The sequence below is a fragment of the Diorhabda sublineata genome, chromosome 1 (assembly GCF_026230105.1).
Source record: "Diorhabda sublineata isolate icDioSubl1.1 chromosome 1, icDioSubl1.1, whole genome shotgun sequence".
In the NCBI taxonomy this organism is placed as follows: domain Eukaryota; kingdom Metazoa; phylum Arthropoda; class Insecta; order Coleoptera; family Chrysomelidae; genus Diorhabda; species Diorhabda sublineata.
The window spans coordinates 35,211,373-35,232,620 of NC_079474.1; the positions used below are offsets into that span (position 1 = coordinate 35,211,373).

Below are 21,248 nucleotides of genomic sequence, written 5' to 3' on the forward strand. Positions count from 1 at the left end.
TTAATTATCTTTCAATTACCATTGAGTACCATACAAAAATAAATTCACGTTCTAAAGATTTTCTTGCAAAAATACAGTTTTTTTTTATAAATCCTTCATCCTTTATTCGTTTTTCTTTACCCACTTCGCCCTATGTACACATTTGCTCTTACAACTATACAGTGTGCGCAAAATATAACACGAATCTTTTAGGTTATATACAGTTGTGGTACTGTCATGGTCAGTCACCTAACCTATAAGACACACGAACTAACCTAACCTAACATAAATGACAGATGATTTTATCTAGTAACCAAAGAGTTTTACTTAGTCCGGAGATAAATGATTTTTGTGATATTTCTTAAAGATCTGTGGAAGCGAAATTATTGTTTTGTGATGGCAACACGCGACCGGGAGTGGAACTAGATAGATTTTTGTGAATATTTATTTATTTAAAAACTGTCAGGTTTTAATCAAAAAAGAAGATAATTGAGTGAAAAAAGTCTTTAAATGTTACGAGAAATTATTTTTTTTTTTTCGAGTAAACACGTTCAGAAGTTATTGAGTCAACTCAACATAACCTAACAAAACTTTAATGACAGATGATTTGGGGAGAGTAAATCTAGTCTTACATGCCACCACGCGGCTGGGAGTGAAACTATATCGATTTTTGTCAATATTTTTTGAAAACTGTCATGTTTGATTCAAAACGAAAATAAATAAGTAAAAAATTGATTTTTTACGAAATATCATTTTTGGACGTGAAGTTTTCGGTTAGTAGGTGTTGTAGGTGGGGATGTATGACGTTTTATGTCATTTTAAAGTACTGACGGACAGATTATGGGTAAACAATAAATAATTTTCATGAAATTGACGAAATCGGCATTTTTTAAATGTTTATAAGAACACGCTGTCAATTATCAATATAATTTGATCCCATTTTACGTAAAATATGGATAATCAATTGTCAAGTCGTTCGATATGGGGGTAATTGATTTTTTTTGATAAGTTGGCACAACTAGAACAGTCTTAATATCGGTTAAACACGATAAGCGATTTTTTTTAACTGGCTTGAGAAATTTGCTAAAATTTCCTTTTCGTCGAGCTTCAAATATATCTAAGCACAAATATGCTAAATACACATAAAATGAAGTATTGGTGGGGACGGGAATATTTATATATATATATATATATATATATATATATATATATATATATATATATATATATATATTTTTATAGTGTGAACACCTTTTAATTACGAGTATTTTCAAATAGGATATAAATGTCAAAAATTCGCTATTTTGACATTTAAAACTAGTTTTGAAAAAAGCGATGATTTATATTTTTTGGTGGAATAAACAAAAATTGTGATCTATGATAAAAAAACAGTTATTGGTGGAATAGACAATAATTTTAGTCTATGCTGAAAATATATTTTTGGTGGAATATACAGAATTTGTTGACTACGGAGAAAAAATATTTTTTTTTTTTGGTTGCAAAAGAGAAAATAATTTTTAGTGAAATAAATGAAATATTTTATTTATGGTGAGAATTTTTTTCATAGAATTATGGCGGTGTTTGAGGAAAGATAACTTTTTGGTGGAATCGACAAAAACGTTATAAATGTAGAAATATGATTTTTGGTGGAATGAAACCAATGGTCTACTCAAAAATATAACTATTGGTGGTATAAACATAAAATATGGTTTCCGATTATGACGAAAAATTGGTTTTTGGTGGAGTAAACAGAAAATGTAACTTTTGGTGGAATTGACAAACATTTTGGTTTATTACAAAAAAATTTTCTATCGTTAAAATTTTTTGGTGAAAACGACTAAATTTGTCAACTATGGAAAAATATTATTCTAATTTGGAGGAATAGACAAAAATATTGTTTCGCGGCGAAAATATTTTTTTTGTGAAATTGGTATAAAATGTAAAAAGATAATTTTGGTGAAATTAACAAATTTTGGTTTAAGACAAAAAATATTTTTCTATCATTTCTATAATTGATGGAGAATATTTTGTGGAAAAAACCAAAATTGTAATCTATGGCAGAAGATATTTTTTTGGTGGAATAAACAAAGATTTATGTCTATGGCGAATTAGATTTTTGCTTTATGACGAAAAAACAGAAAATAACTTTTGGTGGAATTATCAAATAATTTGATTTATGCCGAAAACACAAAAAATTACTTTTGGTGGAAAAGACCAAAATTGTAAACTATGAAAAAAGACAATTTTGTTTTGGTGGAATAGACAAAAATTTTGGTTCGTGGCGAAAATATTTTTTTGTAAAATTGATATCAAATGTAGAAACATAAATTTTGGTGGGATTACCAAATATTTCTTTTGTGAATTCGATTTTATAGAATAATGAAAATTTTATTATATGACGAAAAAAACCTGAAATTATTTTTTGGTGGAATGAACAAATAATTTGGTTTATGACTAAAAAACAAAAAAAATCACTTTTGGTGGAAGAGACCAACATATTTGGTCCATTGTAACTTTTTTGAAATTTTGGTTTATGTCGAAAAAATATTTTCGAATATAGACTAAAATTGCAGTCTATGAAGAGAGATAATAAATTTTTGGTGGAATAGACGCAATTCAATACAATCAGTTTGTTGCTAAGACGAAAAAAATCGTTTTTGGAATGTTTGATACAGCGGCATTCAAAAATGTCATGGTTCGGATTAAATTTTCGTCAACTAAAATTATTAATCTCTTTTAAATTATTCTCTAAAAGTTAATAGAAGGAATATTTCGAGTTAATCCCCCTTTTTTTGATAAATATTAACAATATACAATTAGGCGGAAAATACTATAAATAAATGAGATTCCCTCAATGCAAATTCGAATAAATCGTATTTATAATACTTTCCATATATATATTTTTTATATTTTTATAGAATATAGTAAACACTGAACGACGTTAGACTAAGCAATTAACATACAGGGAGGTTCAAAAAGTTTATTTTTGAACCCCCCGTATATCACATAAATATGGCACAAACATCAAGAACTCGTATTCGAATAGAGATTTTTTTTCCTATTTACATTTGAATGTAAAATGTTTTATAGAATATATGTAAATTTTTTTTCGATAATAAAAATAATGCGCGGACGTAAACAGCTGGCCATTGTAGAAAAATAGTAAAAAAACTCATAGTCGCACCCATCTTCAACATTTATATTAATAGAGGTGGCAAAAGTTTATAATCTATAGTGAATACGTAACTGTTATTATTATATACCGTTATATTCCAACTCTAATTATACACAAACAGATCGATACCAGAAAAAAGAATTGGGAAGTTTAACAGTAATTAATAGAGGTGGGCACTTCTCAGAAATAACGGTTTAAAAGTGAAAAATATAATACTGAATAAAGTTGGTATTTAAACAAAATTAAAATAACTGTATAGAGGTGGAATTTTTAAAAATTCGCAAATAACTGAATAAAGAAGCGAATATGAAAAATAGAGATGGATTTTGAAATATTTGGCAATAACTGGATAGAATTGGGACCGTTTTGGAAATAACTTGATAGAGATGAGATTTTGGAACGTTTGAGAAATAACTTGATACGAGTTGGAATTCTAAAAAATTCGCAAATGACTCAACAGATATTGAAACTTTCTGAAAATAACTGATAAATAAAAAAATATTCCGCAATAATTGAATAGAATTGTCTCCATTTCGGAAATAATTGAATAGAGGTGATATATTGGAAAATAGAGATGGGATTTTGAAATATTCGGCAATAACTGAATGGAATTGGGGCCGTTTCGGAAATAACTGAATAGAGATTAAATTTTGAAACGTTTGGAAAATAACTTGAAAAATTTGGAAAAAATGAATAGAGGTGGGGAAAATCGGAAATAATTAGAGATGGGATTCTAAAAAATTGCAAATAACTGAATAAAGATGGAAAAAATTCGTAGACAAATAAATAGAGGCAGTATTTAGAGAAATAGAGATGGGATTTTGTAACGTTCGAAAATAACTGAACAGAAATTGGACCATTTCGGAAATAACTGAATAGATGTGGAATTCTGTAACATTCGTAAATAACTGAATAGAGTTGGGACTTTGGAAAAACTGAATAGAGGTGGTTGAAATTTTTCGGAAATAACTGAATAGAGTTGGAATTTTGGAAAAATTGCAAATAACTGAATATCGAAATTAATAAAAACCTAAGGTTGAATCGAAAATAATGACAAAAAAAATTATTCCCTGAATATTTTCTCGGACAAATTTTCGATGATTCAGAAGATTAATTTAAAAAAATATCATAAATCTGTATGTAAATTTTTTTCGTACAATCGAAATTTTTGCAATTTTTTGTCGAAATTAATATACCAGGACAAGTTGATAAGTCACAGTCGAAGTTTCAAGGGTGAAAATTCAAAATTTCGACAATTTTTCCACAAAAAAAACCACCCGTTTAACAATCCACTTTGTACGTATAAATTTCCTTTGAACATTTTAGAAATAATAATAATACTTCGTTACAATACGGCCGATTTTCAAATACCGACAAATAAATATTGTCACCGATTTTATTTTTTCAGTCAATTCTCAACCGTATCGAGCAACTTATAAGTCAATAAATTTACACCGTTTCCTAATTGTCCGATATCGAAAACCAGCCGCACTAACAGAAATTTTTCAAATTACAAATCTAAGCTTTGTACCTGCGCGCCCGATTCACCGAACAAGCCAGAATCAGACCGAGGATTAAACCGACGACCTGTATACCCAAAACGACACCTCCCACTATCAAAATAATGCAGCAACTCTCTTTTATTTTGTCGTAAATCATCGTATAACATCCGTTGTCGTAAACCAAACTCTTATTGGGTTCCTTACCGATCTATCAACAAAAAAAAATTATTGCGTCTTAAATAGAAAAAAAAAAACGTCGAATTTTCTTACAGGGATGTCGCGGACGGCGCCCTGGCATTCCGTAGGGGCGATACCGGTTCGACAACAAGATTCGGGAACGTTGTAAGTTGTTATATCAGAAGAAACTCCCATTATGAACTCCTTACCTCTCACCCAGTCCATTGGTCTTTCAGCGCCGCAACAGTGCAACTAAAATCCGCAAATTCAAAACAAACTTTCTTATATCCCCGGTATAGGTTTAGGATCGTTACGAAAACACGTTTTAGCGTTTTCGTGATAGTGGAATCCATTAATCGAAGTCGTAAATTTTACGAATAATTGGATTCGTTGATTTCCAGATTTATGCGTTAATCACGAAATTTTATTTGTGGAGGGGATAATTTTTAGGAAACGGTGGTTTAGTTGGAGAGGGGGAAGACGTACAATAAGAAAAAAGTCAGAAATATCATTTGTTTATTGAATTTTTACTTTATATTCGAATTAGGAACTGCTTCTTGATGTAAACTGGAGAACGGATCCATTTTCTGGTCTCCAGTTATCCTAAATCACCTTCCTCGAAAGGAAACCACATAGGAGCGTCGCTTGTTGATTCCTGGTGGATCTCCAGTTATCCTGGATCTTCATACTCCAAAGGAATTCACATAGGAGCGTCGCTTATTGATTCCTGGTGGGTCTCCAGTTATCCTGGATCTCCATCCTCCAAAGGAATTCCCATAGGAGCGTCGCTTGTTGATTCCTGGTGGATCTCCATCCTCCAAAGGAATTCACATAGGAGCGTCGCTTATTAATTCCTGATAGGTCTCCAGTTATCTCTTTCTGAGGGGTCTCTAGATATGCTGAATCTCCTTTCTCCATAAGAATAACATAGGAGCGATGTTTATTGATTCCTCCTCTACTGAATCGCTTTCTGGGTGGCCTCCAGTTATTCTCTGGGCATTAGCGCTTGCCTATGGGTCCATGGTTTGTCTAGGAGGTATGTTCTTCTTGATGAGTTCCTCGAGAGTCCTACGACCGATTTATCTCGACAAACATGGCTTCCTTCCCCCAATAAATTCGAAATTTACCAATAAAATTATCGGTAAAACTGGAAGTACTAATTTTCGACATCTTTGACGTCGATAAATGGATTCTACGACCTCGAAAACGCTAAACCAACGTGTTTTTAATTTCGTAATAAAAGTTGTTTTTGACGTTCATTGTATAAATAACTATTGTTTTGATATAATCTTATTTTTTAATTTCTTAAACATTCTCATTATTTCGAGAAAAAATTTAATTAGACAAATTCGTTATGTCCTGAAACCGGCCCTATTAGAATCACAAAAACTTGAAATATTGTAAATTGGTTTCATTTTCATATAATTAAGTACGCCTTGCCCTGAATCCGGCTCTGTTTGAATAATAAAATATACAATTATAATAAATTTGTTCTAATTTCAGACATCCGGGACCCAAAAACTCTTTTAATAGTTCAATTAATTTATTATTCTAAACCGGACAGATTCGGATCTGTATTCACTTTTCACATTTACCTCTTCATTTGATAGATTATTTTATTTTTAGAAATATAACGTTACCTTGGTTTGTATGGTGTCGAATAACGCCTTAACGTTATCGTCTTTGTCGTATTCCTCCCCCACAGAATGTTTAACAGACGCTCTTATATGGGCCTCCAAACTATCCCGATTTATATAACCCCAAACACCAGCTGCTATTTCGGCGACAACTATTATCAGAAGCAAGCAGAAACTCTATAAAAATAATCAAATATTGCAGCATTTTTACGTTTATGTGAAATCAATAAACTTTACAATTAAATCCCCATGACTATCGAGATATTTCAAATTAGTTTCTTTAGCTCCCGTACTATAAACAAGTTTTTAGGTTCCCGCCTTCATTTCTATTTATAGATATATTAGGCAATCACAAATTTTAAAGTGTGATTTCACACATATCGGACAAAAACAAGATTTTATTAATTATTTTGTAACAAAAAATAATAATTTAATAAGCAATTATTTATTTATTCAAAACATAACTTATAATATCAATGGACCATTCCAGAACACGTGATTTTGTAAGTCGGCCATTTTGCCATTTGGAATGCTTGACTTTAAAGGTCCCCGTTTCAAATCTCTAATATTAGTCAAAAGGCAAGAAATTCGAAAAATCATAAGATTTTTCGTGCATTTTTTAATACATTTAGACAGATGTTTAGGATTTAAAAAAGGAAAAACTCGCCAATGTCAACACATGCAAAGATGACGTCATATTTGTATAAATATTAAGGTCAATTCATAAACTTGACTTTACGTTTCTTGTTACAAAATTAGAAACATTGAAATGCATAAATTTCATCTTTCGTTGCAATAGAAAAGAACCAATCCTTCCGTTTGCGTATGTCAAGTGATTTTGACGTATGACGTTGGAACCTCTGTTTATTGATCCCACTTTGAACCTTCTCATATTCTTTTTAATTTTTACTATTACTATTGTACACGTTATTATCTATAATATCGTCCATAAACACCAGATTACAAACAAAAACACGACAACAAATAGCAGTACACACGAAAAAAATAATAAAATTTTTAGCTTTTCGGTAGCAACTTCGAGTTTATGAATAGGGTGTAGAATTAAGTCAAGTTTATGAATCGACCTTTACGACGGTCACTACTTTGCAGTGTTGCCAGACTTGAAGAGTTTCCTTTAATATAAAGAGATTTGAAACATAAGTAAATGAAATACTGAGGGTTTTTATCTGATTTGAATAACGTGGTAAATTTTTAATACTTGAATAAAGTTAATTTATACATGTTTTTTTTAAACTAATGTTCTATCAAGAAAAACACATGAAAAGGTCTAAGAAAAACAATTTGAAAAAAAATTATTTTCCAATAACTTTTCTAATTGAAATTAGTTACGTAAAGTAAAATTCCAAACGTTTTATCTACGTTACTGACGTCAGTTAGAAGATGGAGTTTTTTTTATTTTTTTGATTAACAATTTATTACAAATTATGACATTTTAATATTTATTGAACTATGAAATTTGAATAAATTCTCTTTGTGTCACGAATCTAATTTAACCAGTAGATAAAAAGTCTGGCAACGCCGCTATTTTGATTCGCATTACTAGATCCGTTACATTTCGTGCGAAGTTGATCAGATTAACTGAATAGAGAGATAATGTAGAGACATACTTCTATTGGCTAAAAAAGTGTTGAAATTATGATTTTTTAAACAAAATAAAAAAATATTATTGAAAAAATCAATTTTTTTTTTACCAAAAACATTTACTTTCGCATATCCCAAAATCTAAAAAACAATAGTTAATTATCAAAATTTTTTAGTCGTATACGAGGTTTGTCGAAAGATATAATTTAATTTTAAAAATTGTTATTAAATATACTGATAACAAATAAAAAATGCGTTTTATATTATTTTTTTCTATTTTTATTATCTAAATATTGAGTCTATAGCATATTTATGTATTTTCAAGTTCTGATCAACTTTTTCAAATAAAAACAATTTTTTAACGAACCTCGTATATGACTGATGAAATTTGATAAATAACGATTCAATTTAGATTTCAGAACAAGCAGAAATGATCGAAATCGTTTTTTCTTCGTATCTTTTTTTGATAATCTTTTTTTCTGGAAATATTACTAATTCCCCCACTGATACATTTCTGTCAAATTTTCAAAAATTCGTCAAATAATACGAAAATGAATTTTAAAGGAATAAATTTACGTAGAGCCCTGTAGAGTTTAACGAATTGTCTAAATCAGTTGTTTCCGTTTTAAAAATGGCCGCTGTAAAGTAAACAACAGCTTTTACCATAAGTTTTCATGAAATTATTTGTTGAATTTTAGATCTTATAGAAGATTTGGTACTTTTAAGATTTCCGAATAAATCTATTATTACCCAACCATTCTTCTTTTTTAATAATACGACTTATATAACCTAACTGTCACTAATGGCCACTGACATACCAAATGTCGATAATTCGATAATTTAAAATATGTTTTGAAATATTTAATATCAAAAAATTGGTTTGAAAAAATTTGAAATATCATCGAAAATGTGGATTAAAAAAATATTATTAGCGACTTACAGCAACCAAAGCTTTTCTAGCTTCCTGACCTGCACCAAATATTCCCAAAAGAGATACAATTAACAAGATAATCGATGCTAAGAGTATGATAACGGTCGTTATCAGATAATCTCTCGATTCTTGAGTGAAATGAAGAGGAATTGTAGGATCAACAAACATCCATATTGATACTCCAATTCCACCGAGAGAAACAAGCTAGAAAGAAAAAAATCACGACTTTTTTTTTTCATTATATAAAAGCAATTGATAATAATTATGTTATCAGGTACGCGAATAATATACACTGCCCGTCAAAAGTTTTTACCCACCCCATAAACTTCTTCCATCGAATGTTGTTCATCACGCAAACTACAGTGTGGGCAAAAACTTTTGAATAGTAGTGTACATATTTCGTGGATACAAATTTCCAAGGACATTAATTTCCAATATAAAATTTAATTTATTCTTGTACACCTAATAGATAAACAGTCGTTTTTTTAGAGGTTAAATTATTTGATCTTGCAGAATATCTCAATATAGAATGAAATAAAATTATCTTTAATTGAACCTGATATACGATGTCAATTAATAAAAATATTTTTATATTTCGTAACAAAAATGAGTTATACAACTGAAATATTTATAAAATTGAAGTTAAACATTATTTAGTTTCGATCAAGTTAAGAAATTAATTTAAAATCTGTAAGTTACTAAGTACAACTGATATGAATATTAAATGCTCATAATAAACAATAACGTAGGCGGTAAAAATCATAAGCGTATTTATAGAAATATGATTTGTTTATAACGAAAACCGGATATTGCACAATAAAATCAAACTTTTTTATTAATTTAAACAAAATATAAGATAACGAGAATCAAAATTATCGATTGAGCATTAGGGCACTTGTGTAAATAAATAGCAAAATGGCTTCTAAACTAGCATATCCTTACCAAAAAGAGAACGTTGAGTAGTATGAAGAAGAATTTCATTACAGTATAACCAGCACCCATGTTTTTTATGTTAATAAATAACAATTTTTTACAATTCGTAGCACGATATAAACAAATCACATCAAATACGCGCGTAACTCGATCTCATATGCTACTTTTTGGTAAATGAACTACGATTTGGAGGGGGTAAATTATGTCGATTCCACTAAATTTGTGATATATTCGGAAATAGCCGAACGCGATTTCTGTTTAAATTTATAATTTATTTTACGTACATTAACTATATTAATTCATCTATTGTTAAAATAATTAACAAAAATTTATTTTTAAATATAAAATTATAAAAAGCATATCTCATCAATATTAAATTAAGATATGTTCGTACAAAATAAAATGTAATTTGTTCGGAAATAGATCGGATAAAAGATGCGAACAGTGTTGACTTGTGTTGTACGATGCGGTATTGATAGCATGATGTGATTTTTGTAATAAGGACTTTTCATAAACGGTGATCTAAATACTAACTCGGATCACGTTCATTGCTATTCGTAAAATTATCGAGTGAATCGGGTCGTAATCATATATTATCATCCTTTCCACTCCGATAGATCTGTGATAAATACAATCAGATAACAAATGGTTTTTTTGTCTATGGTTTATTGAATTTCAATTATATATTCCTTACAAATGGCTTTTTCGGCGTAAAGATAGATTTAAATTTAAATGCAGAATCCGTATATATAATTCATTATACAAATAAATAAATATAATACGAGAATTAACGCACTAAAAATGGATCAAAATAATGTTTCAAATCTGTGAGCTAAATCACGTTTCAAGTTAGGATCAGCAATCATCTGATAGGTGATTTATCTGAGCACGGTTTATAGTTTTCATGTGGTATATTAAAACTATTCTGTTTTTTGAAATGAATTTATTTCTTTTACACTTAATTAGTATACCTAAATTATAATTTGATATTGTATGGTTGAAACTATACATTTTTATAATAAAGTTAAAGGAAGCTTGGCAACAGTACATTAAAGAAAAGGAAATGACATAAAGTTTAGATACGCATGTTCACCAAAGGACGCTTTCTGTCATTTTAGTTTCATTTATCTCTTTTTAATACATTGAAAACAGAGTGGGAAAGACTATTTTGTTTAATTAATTATGTATAAAAAAAAGTTTTAGGAAAACAAAATGGCAAAGCATTATTTTTGTAAATTTAAAATTTTAAAAAAAATTCATATCGTTTGTTTTCCTACATTGATTTAAGTCGAATAAGTGGTAATTAACGTTTTATATTGTTTATTCATTGTTTTACAAGGTGTAATTGTTATGTCATTGTTTATTTATTTTTTTTTAGAAACGAGTATAAAATTTTGATTTAATTTTATAGAAAAAATGGAAGAGGAATTCGATTGTAAGTCCGCAATAGGACAGTTGATTCAAAATTTACAAAAATTGTACAAAAAACCTCAAATAGACCATCAACTAAGCACAGTAAGATAAAATGCGTTAATTAATATTTTATTCAAAACGATAAGTTTTTAGGCACTAGAAGCGTTTCAAGAAAAGGTCACTCGACAACAAGCTTATTTAAACAATGGTATTTTCAATATCAATTTCGCCGAAGCCGCTATTTTTCTACAAAGCTGTACAGAATTATATGGGAAAAAAGTTGATATGCTCTGGGATGAATTATTAGAGTTCCATACGAGACTTATCGAATACGATTGCGAACACGATAAAGAAAGTGGAAAACAATTAGATCAAAACGTGATAGATAAATTAGAAGAAAGGAGAAATCGTTACAAGAGAAAAAAGAAATTTAAATTGGCTTTGGACCAGGATAACAAGAAGAATTTTGAGGATTTTTTATTCGAAGGAGTACAACAAACAGAAGAAATCGTAGAATCTAACGAAGTAAATAACGATTGTCTCCAATCATGGAGAGATATAGAACACAAAAGTTCCTTAATCACAAGGATTCCCAAGGCAGTTTATAAACAACAGCTACTGAAATACAGGATTAAAAACTATCGTATAATGAGGAGCGAGGATTTCGATATATTTGATCCTGAAGATGGTGAGTTTAATACAAAATATAGTAGAGTCCCTGGTTGGCATGTCATAGAACATATTTTTGAATATAACAACAAAGGGTTGCTACCAGATAAAGATAATGTCATAGCTACTTTACGTTTGTCTTGTTATTTGAGGATAAAGTTCATGAAAGACAACAACATCCCTTTTAACACACCTTACAGTGAATATAAAGATCAATATTTGAAATTCAAGAAGAAATTCTTCGAAGAAGAAGCGAAAAAATGGCAGAACATGCCTTTGAATACTATAGCTGATCTCCGTAAGCAATTTGATTATCTCGCTAAAATGGAAAGGGAAAACGAAAAGAAAAATAAAATTTTTGATCCTTGGTTTGGAGTTTCTTCTATTTTGAATAACTGTTGTGATACACCCAATTGCCCAGATTGTTCAGATACGATTATTTTATCTGATGATAATTTGAACAATAACCTGATTGAAAACAATGCGAAAAAGTTACCTCAAGATATTGCGGATAAAACTAGACAAGATTCCGGTTATTTTGAATTGGAAGATAGTGAAATGGAATCTTCCGCATGCGGAAATATCGAAGATGGAGAATCTTCAATGTGCAAACTTGGAGATGATACACTTTCCAAGGATATGTCTCCAAAACAAGGAGAAACCTCAACATGTGAACTTGGTTCACCTGAAAACAATGGAGATTGTGAACTTTCCAAGGATGTATCTTTAGAACATGGAGAATCTTCAACATGTGAACTTGGTTCAACTGGAAACAATGGAGATTGTGGATTTTCCAGGGATGCGTCTTCAGACCATAATGAAAATGAAGTAAACACTAAAATTGATGACAAAACAAGAACGATTTTGAATGGAGAAGAAGTTGAAACAAATAATAATCAAGTTCAATCAGTGCCCATGATACTGCCTGATGAAAGTGGTGTTATTGTCAATTATACGGTTGTGGAGAATACTACTGAAGATATTGATAACGCGAATGATGCTGTTGAAGGAAATCCTACGAATGGTGATGATAACGATGATATTTTGAGTGTTATGAGTGATCATGATTATTGTGGTATAACGGATCAAGTAACAGTTTTGAAAGAAAATAAGAACATTGTTAATAAAAGTGATAAAGAAGAAATGGTTCCTTTGAAATTGAGATCTAATGTTGTTCCAAGGGTTGGTAATGTTAAAGTGGCGAAAAAAAACAGAGCAAAGGTGAGTTTTTAATGATTTTTTTTTTAATTTATAAATTGATATTTTATTTTCAATAATATATTAGCGAATGTTTTATAAAAAATGTGCCGTTTCTACCATTTTGTCCGTCTAATTAATTAAAAATTACCTAAAATGTGATTGTTTTATCCAAATGACATGAATCGACATCAATAAACATCGTAAGACATCAATCAACGTCAAATGACATGTGTCATCAATTGGTTTGTCACGAAATAATGGGGATTATAAATGAAATTAATGATATTTTTCATGGGAACTTCGTTTTATGGATTAAGTAGTTTGAATTTTTCTTTTCTTAAAAAGTTTATCTCGAATTCATTTTATTTATTTTACGTGTATGACTTGCCATACTAATAATAATCCTTATCAAATTGATTTATAATTAACCCTCGTATGTCAGTAATAAAATTTAGTATAAAATCTATGAAATCTATTTATTATACTACTTAATACATTTTTTAAACTATACTTTTATATATTTAAATATTACAATTAAAGCTGACCCCACACGTAAAATCTACAAGTTTTCATATTCGATTTATAGTAATATAACTTTTTTATCATTTATAGAAAAAATTGTTTCGGTATCTAAATAATGAAATATAACGTTTCTAAATCTTCAATACTTCTATAGGGTGTATCAAAATTGACGTTTATGAAATTTTACTACTACTAAAAGGTTAGCTTTTATCAATTTTTAATTTTAAGTTATTAAAAATGTCAATTCTGTTCTACTTAAATAAGTTTAAGTAACTTTATTTGTAAATTATTAATTTTTTTCAACATTTTCTCTGTTTTATTTCCTTTTGTTGACACTACTTTTGTGGATTTTTTCAGTGCATGGCAGACGCTTTTTTTAATCTGCCTTACGTACTTGTAAAATTGTTTCTATATTTTGTTAAATAATTTTTTCTACAGATATAGAAGGTAAATCAGGAAATTTTTTATGAAATAAGCGAAGTACTTCCTGGTATGTTCTAGTAAATAAAAAACGAAAACGAAGAGACCTTTCAAATGATATATCACAAGCCTAGACTTTTGCTTTAAATAATTGGGGGTTGTACTTGTCATTCGAGGGTAGTAAAGGGTCAAAAATATTACTCTGGTCGTAAATACTTTGTTAGAATAGAACTTTTTAAAGAAAAATTACCATTTAATTTTAAGAATACATCAAATGAATAATGAAAAAAAACATGTATGGTCATCTTTAATTCTAATGTATAGATATTAAAGGGTGTAAGTGGAAAAGGAAATTGAAGGTCGGATTACGTCGATTTAATAGTTTAATTTAAAAGTTTATTACGCATATAAAATGAAAAATACGAGGGGTAATCATAAATTGATATAAAAAGGATTGTTATTAGTATAGCAGACCATATTCATAAAAAAATTAATATTTGAATTTTTTTAAAAGAATGAATTTATGGGTCCACCACCATTAAAAAAAAGGAAGCTTTCCCAGAAACAGATACAAAATTTGGCCAAAAGCAAAATAAGTCCTGTTAAAGAAATGAAATTCGAAAAGTTTTTTTCTTTAAATTATCAACCCCAAATGGGAGAAGGTAAAATATCAATTTTCGTATAGTGGTTAAAATTTTACAATAACAATAATTTTAAGGTGAAATACAAGAAATTAATTACGAATCTGAAGAAGAAGAAAAGGAAATGAATGATGATAACGATGATACGCGATCAGTTATATCGGATCATTGTTACAGTAAATCATCGATTCAAACAAGTCCAAATCATGATAAGGATGATGTTTGTTCTCACATATCAGATCATAATTACTTTCAAGTTGATGATACAACTACACAGGACGATTCCGGATTTTTAGACCAGTAATATTTTTGCGATTTTTTTCTTACAAACTCATCTAGATTAATATTTTCTTTTCCCACAGTTCGGAACATAATTTGTCCATGGAAACCTCTGCTAATTCATCAAATCCATTATTGAGAGGTCTGGAACCGGAAGATGTGGAAGAATATGAAAGATTATTAAACCAAATACAAGAAGATAGAAGAATAGAAGGTGAAAATCCGGAGGGTGTGTGAATTTATAGAGAATTATTATTATTATTGTTTTGGTGTAATAATGTTTTTTTAGATGATTTAAAAGAACGCGAACGTCGTAAACGAGATTTATTGGAATCGAAAGCTCGCGTGGAGGAATGGAGGGAAACTATCATCCCAATTTTGGATAATCTAAAGGAGAACGATTTCGATATACACGAATACGGTGGTAAAATAATGGACGGGATGGAAATCGGTGAAACGAAATTATTTAAAAACGTCGTCGATGGTAAATCGTCAGCTGAAGTTGTGAGATACTTCATGGCTTCCTTACAATTGGCCAACACTTACAATATTGAAATACGGGGCGCCAAAAGTGGTGAAAAATCCAACGATACCTACGGCATTAAACTACTTAATAAGGACAGGTACCATGAACATCTGAAGGAATATCATGCTCCTTCAGAAGAAACCTTCCATGAGAGGATAAAAAGGATGAGGATGTTGCAAAAAAAAGTTAGTATTTCTATCGATATTAATTAAAAAAGTTTTTGTTTGGTATATATTGGGGTATAGTATAAACCGCAATCCGATGGATTTATTTCAGCCTCCTTTCTAGTAGGTTTACAGAGGATATTCAATATTTTACAGCTGTTGCAGTAATTCTACTCCTTTTAGAACGTTGGGAATGTAAAATGGACTTTAGCTATCGTCTTCTATTTCATACTTTTCCAGGTGTAGTGCTTTGGAGTTCCATAGTACTTCAAGGTTCTAAAGAATCTACATGTTGCATTTTCTGCTAATTCCAATATCTTTAGGTGTTCATTGAAGTGACAGTGCCCCGATAGGGCTCCTATTAGGTTCTTATTACTTTAAATCCAGGGAATTATTCATCATCTTTTCTAATGTTTCCTCTATTATTCTGTAACTGTTGGTACTGAACGGTTCTGGTTCAATGAGGAATATAGCAAAAGTACCGTTTGTAACAGTTTCTATTAACATTTGTTATTTTTTAAAACCATTCTTGTTCTAAATCTAATTTGAAAATAATTCATGTCATTTATCATTTTATATTTCAATAGTTGATGCAGTATACAGAGCGATTCAGTTTGTTAATTTATCGATAATTTTGATGTAATATTTTTAACGTGCATGGTCCGCTATATTAATAACTATTCCTTTTAATAAATTTCCAAAAAATGGTCGTTTTTTGGACTTTATCAATAAAATAAACTTTGTTACAACCCTTAATGAGTATATTTAATTTAATTTTCAATCCTTTTTCCTGCCACTAGGACATTAATGTATTAAAGCTGACCTTACACGTTTTTTTTCTACTTTGAAAATTTCCGAATTCGATTTAAATGTTTAATATTTTTTTTTCATTTTTAACACTTTAATTGTTGACCAATCATTAATTTTTGTTAATTTGATACATTCAACGTTAAAACGTAATGTTTTTTCAAAATATAAAGACGAACAAGGTATACCAAAAGTAACGTTTTTGATACTGTTAAGTCTTTACATGAAGTTATAAACTAAAAAATTTTATACTCTTCCATTAACACCGAACAGGAGCGGCTTCACGGTCCATGTCGTGGACGAGTTCCTAACAATACTTTCTAATAACACTTCCACATCACAAATTACTGATGATATATTTCAATATTTACTTATAGGACTCCCGCTAGTATTCAGAAACAGGGTTGATACGCTTAGCAGATCTTTTTTGGTTATAGTTTCCCAGAAGAATTCTCAGCCCTTGTAGATTGTCCCTATTTACCTTCTTTTCAAATGTTTTTATCTATTATTCTGTAGCTGTTACTGCAGAACGGTTCTGGTCTTATGAAGGGTTTGTCTACCCCTACATTAGCGCTTCTGCCACTTCAGTGTGTCCCGGAATTCTTTGCAGGTAACTTTAGTTTTGTCCAACAGTTCCCAAACCACAAAAGCTATAAATAATTATATTTATTGTCGTTAGAGTCACATCAATATAAAATAAAAGTGAATTGATACTTTGATGGAACTTTAAGTGTCCAAGGGACACATGGATCGCTTAATTGTGACGTTGGTTCCCCGAAAATTGAGTAATCCGAGACGTTAATGGAGGGTGAAATAAGAGACACTTTGTATCACTTAACTAAATAATTCTAATATAATTCTTCCGTCTCCGAACAATCCTTTCCAGTACCAAATCGGGAAATGGAATTTTATTTTGTTTGTAATTACAGAAAACAATTCACCGGGAAATAGAAGAACCGGTAACTAAACACCAAAGAAAAACGAGTAGTAAAAGAAGAAGAATATTTTCGACTGATGATGATGAATTAGAACCTTTTGGTATTTCTACTTCAACGGTTCCATATGGTAGTACAAAACGGTCGAAATTTGACAGTAGTTCAAATATACCATCGAATGTATTTGATAACGGAACTGATTTGAACATGGATACTGTCGGTTTTAGTACTCCATCATCTATTTCTGGTACTTATAGAGTAAGTAGTAAATTTATAAAAATTTGAAAAAAGTTAGTACTTGAGAATATTTTTAAAAATTTAATTTATTTTAACAAATTTATTTGAAACGATTTTAATACTAAACGAGCGTTTTTATAATGGGATTTTGCCAAAATTAAACACCAAGTGTACTAATTCTAATAAATTCCCCAGCTTTCGAATATAATAAAAGTTGCGGCGTTTTTAATTTCGTTTTTCTGTCAAAAAGGCTTTAAATTCATCGGTTTCAAAAATCAATATTCAATGCCGTAATTTTCAACTAAATAATTCCCAAATAATTATTCGAAGCTCGGAATATATTAGAGTTAGTATACTTTGGTGTTTAGTTTTGCCACAATCCCACTACGATAACTTTCCAATTAACATTTATTTTAGATTTATTGATCTGAATGAATCGTTTGACTTTGTACACTAACGGAAATGTGAAAAATTGCTATGAACGAGTTAGAGTATTTTAATTTATTTATAGAATTAATTTTCTGTTCAGTTGCCTTCGAGTATTGAACATTTCGAATCGGAATTGAGTGCGGCGCAGTATACGAAGCCCTTTATTCAGATACATTCGACTCCAATGTCTGCGAATATAACTAGAACGGTGGAAACCGATTTGTTGAATCAAAGAGTACTTTTTAAATAGTCAGATCTCACTTTTTAAAAAAATAATTTGTAGTTTATAGTAAAATCAGGGTTTTTCTATAGATTAAATATATTTTTGATGATAGGGTTGTAAATATGTAGAAAATTTTTAGGAGTACAACGATTTTTTTATTTTTTTGGATAATTCATAACACAAAAATGAGTTTTCTTGTTTTTTTTTTGAAGGGGGGGTTAAGTGAAACTACTTATTTCATATCAGTAATAAAAGTTAATTTCCACTTTTTTTGTAGATTTTTGTGATCCTAAATGAAAATTGTATAGTTGTAAATATTGATAATATAAAAATGTTTTTTAACTAGGGGGTTGTAAAAATGTACAAATTTGTAAAGAAAAAATTGGTATTTATGGTGGGAGGAGTATTTTTCGAATTTATTTTTATCGGAAAGTAGAATTTTATATGAAAACAAAAAAAATTTTATATTTTATTATTTTGAACGAAATAGTTGGGTTAAATATTGAAAAATTTTATTACGTCCAAATTAATCGGTATAATTTTTATTTTTATTTATCACACAATTCTAATCTGGTTTTTATTTTTTTATAGAATTGTTTTAAAAATATTTTGGATTTATTTTAATTTTTTTACATGTATGGTCCGCTATACTAACAACAATTCTCATTGATAAATTTCTAAAAAAAATTTTTTTACTTTATCAATTATAAACTTTGTTATGAACCTTAATTAGTATATTTATTTTATTCATTAATGATTTTTTCTGCTATAAAGACATTTATACTTTAAAACTGACCACACACGATTTTTTTTAAACTAAACAAATAACGATAAGAAAACAAAAAAAATGAGTTTTTGACACTGCAAATATCGAAATAAAAATAGCATTTTCAACTTAAAAAAATTACAAAACTACCAATTTTGGGGAGATTTTTGAGTACAAAAAGGTGGGATTTCCAAAAAAATTAGACAAACAACTATCTGTTACCTATTTCCACAAGACATGCAGTATTAATATAACGAAAACGTTTCATTTTTTTTACTTGTATGGTCAGCTATATTAATAACAATTCCTTTTAATATATTTCCAAAAAATGGTCGTTTTTTGACGTTATCAATAAAATAAACTTTGTTATAACCCTTAATGAGTATATTTAATTTAATTTTCAATCCTTTCTCCTGCCACTAGGACATTTATTTATTAAAGCTGACCATACACGATTCTTTTTATTTTGAAAGTTTTCGTCGTATTCGATTTTTAATAATTTTTTTTCCACTATTTTATATATTTATTGATAAAAAATAATCGATTGTAATTTTTTGTTGTTATAATTCCGAATGTATTATTTGTTCTATAACTTTGTTTAATAAATACCTGGATGTTGTTAATCAATGGGGTACAAAAAGTTTTTGAATAAATATATTTTTACACAGAAAAAAACTACTTTTTATTAAATAAAAATACGTTTTATTGCTTATAAAATACATCGAGTCAAATACATTTAAATACACATATTATAAAATGACAAGTTTTCGAGATGATCGCCAAAAAAAAAACGATAAATCTAAAATAATTTGGCGGTTAAATTCGAAAAATGGGAGTGACTCTGTCTCTTCTAAAACCTGTGAACCTAAAATTTAGCAGTCTGTTGAGTAAAGATCATGACCCCATTCTTTGTCTAATTTTTTTTAAAAAGTCTTTAGCCTGTTTATCACCCTGTCTATGTTCCAAGGCTCGTATTTCTAAACTTGATAAAACTGTAACAAAAAAAAATAAATCGAAAAAAATCCTATTAAAAAGAAATAGTAAAAAAGAAATGAAAATAAAATAAAAGCAAACAAACTACTATTAATAAAAATAAAAAAAAAAAAATTCTACTAATAAAAAATAATAAAAAAATGACAAAAAATTGAAAAAAAAAACAAAATCCTATTAATAAAAAATAATGAAAAAAATAAACAAAACCAAAAAATCAAAATAATATTAATACAAAAATAGTACCACAAAGTAGAAAAGCTACAATAAGAAGATTCCAAATTCCAACAATTTTTGAGTAAAATTACAAAAAAAGGGAACGAAACACAGAAAACAAAGTTTGTGCAAGAGAGTGATCGAACCAAAAGCAACACTTCTACAAATAGAATTTACAAAAAAAAAATACCAACAGGATCTCTATTAATAAAAAAATGAAATTAACAAAAAATTTAACAAACAATGATCTATCATCTATTTCTACAATAAAGGCAGTATTAATATAACGAAAACGTTTCATTTTCGTATAATTTTGATGTAATAGTTTTTTACGTGGATGGTCCGCTATACTAATAATAATTTCTTCCAATAAATTTCAAAAAAATTGTCGTTTTTTTGGCTTTGTCAATAAAATAAACTTTGTTATGAACATTAATTAATATATTTATTACATTCCTCAGTTATTTTTTCTTCAATTAAGACATTTAGACTTTAAAGCAGACCACACACGATTTTTTTTATAAATATGAAAGAGTGAAATTTCAAAAAAAAATTGAACACAACTATGAGAAAAAAGGAAATTGGGAATTTGACAAGGAAAATATCGAAATAAAAAATAGCACTTGTTACTTAGAAAAATACCAATTTGGGAAGATTTCTGAGTACAAAAAGGTAAAATTTCCAAACAATTAAACAAACAATGATCTGTCATGTAATTCCACAATAAAGGCAATTATTAATATAATGAAAACGTTTCGTTTTCATATAATTTTGATGTAATAGTTTTTTACGTGTATGATCCGCTATACTAATAATAATTTCCTCTTAATAAATTTCTAAAAAATCGCAGTTTTTTCCACTTTATCCTATGTCCT

At 28.9% G+C, this 21,248-nt stretch overlaps 3 protein-coding genes across 9 annotated transcripts in view; 1 reads left to right on the forward strand and 2 right to left on the reverse strand.

Annotated features, from left to right (window-relative positions):
* Positions 1–1,214: 1,214 nt before the first annotated feature.
* On the reverse strand, positions 1,215–10,340 carry LOC130448443 (CD151 antigen-like). Its single transcript, XM_056785832.1, has 5 exons — positions 9,946–10,340; positions 9,013–9,207; positions 6,474–6,647; positions 4,927–5,085; positions 1,215–4,864 (listed from the first exon to the last, which is right to left on the reverse strand). The coding sequence occupies exons 1-5, from the start codon at positions 10,003–10,005 to the stop codon at positions 4,673–4,675; spliced, it is 780 nt and encodes a 259-aa protein (XP_056641810.1). The 5' UTR covers positions 10,006–10,340; the 3' UTR covers positions 1,215–4,672.
* A 737-nt stretch (positions 10,341–11,077) lies between these two features.
* On the forward strand, positions 11,078–19,842 carry LOC130449905 (uncharacterized). Of its 4 annotated transcripts, none has more exons than XM_056788107.1 (9): positions 11,078–11,235; positions 11,315–11,451; positions 11,503–13,239; positions 14,675–14,822; positions 14,879–15,101; positions 15,164–15,309; positions 15,370–15,791; positions 17,507–17,770; positions 18,279–19,842. In XM_056788107.1, the coding sequence occupies exons 2-9, from the start codon at positions 11,353–11,355 to the stop codon at positions 18,426–18,428; spliced, it is 3,189 nt and encodes a 1,062-aa protein (XP_056644085.1). In that variant the 5' UTR covers positions 11,078–11,235; positions 11,315–11,352; the 3' UTR covers positions 18,429–19,842. The 4 variants fall into 4 exon arrangements, with proteins under 4 accessions (XP_056644085.1, XP_056644154.1, XP_056644205.1 ...); XM_056788020.1 differs by having other exon boundaries at positions 11,116–11,235; positions 11,348–11,451; XM_056788176.1 differs by lacking the exon at positions 18,279–19,842 and having other exon boundaries at positions 11,092–11,235; positions 15,370–15,795; positions 17,507–17,558.
* A 109-nt stretch (positions 19,843–19,951) lies between these two features.
* Positions 19,952–21,248, reverse strand: part of LOC130449690 (protein unc-13 homolog 4B) — a 32,842-nt gene continuing 31,545 nt past the window's right edge. For all 4 annotated transcript variants that reach the window (XM_056787756.1, XM_056787838.1, XM_056787686.1 and 1 more), the window contains one exon: positions 19,952–20,159. In XM_056787756.1, coding sequence (XP_056643734.1) covers positions 20,062–20,159 — 98 coding nt within the window. In that variant the 3' untranslated portion in view covers positions 19,952–20,061. The remainder of the gene's footprint in view (positions 20,160–21,248) is intronic.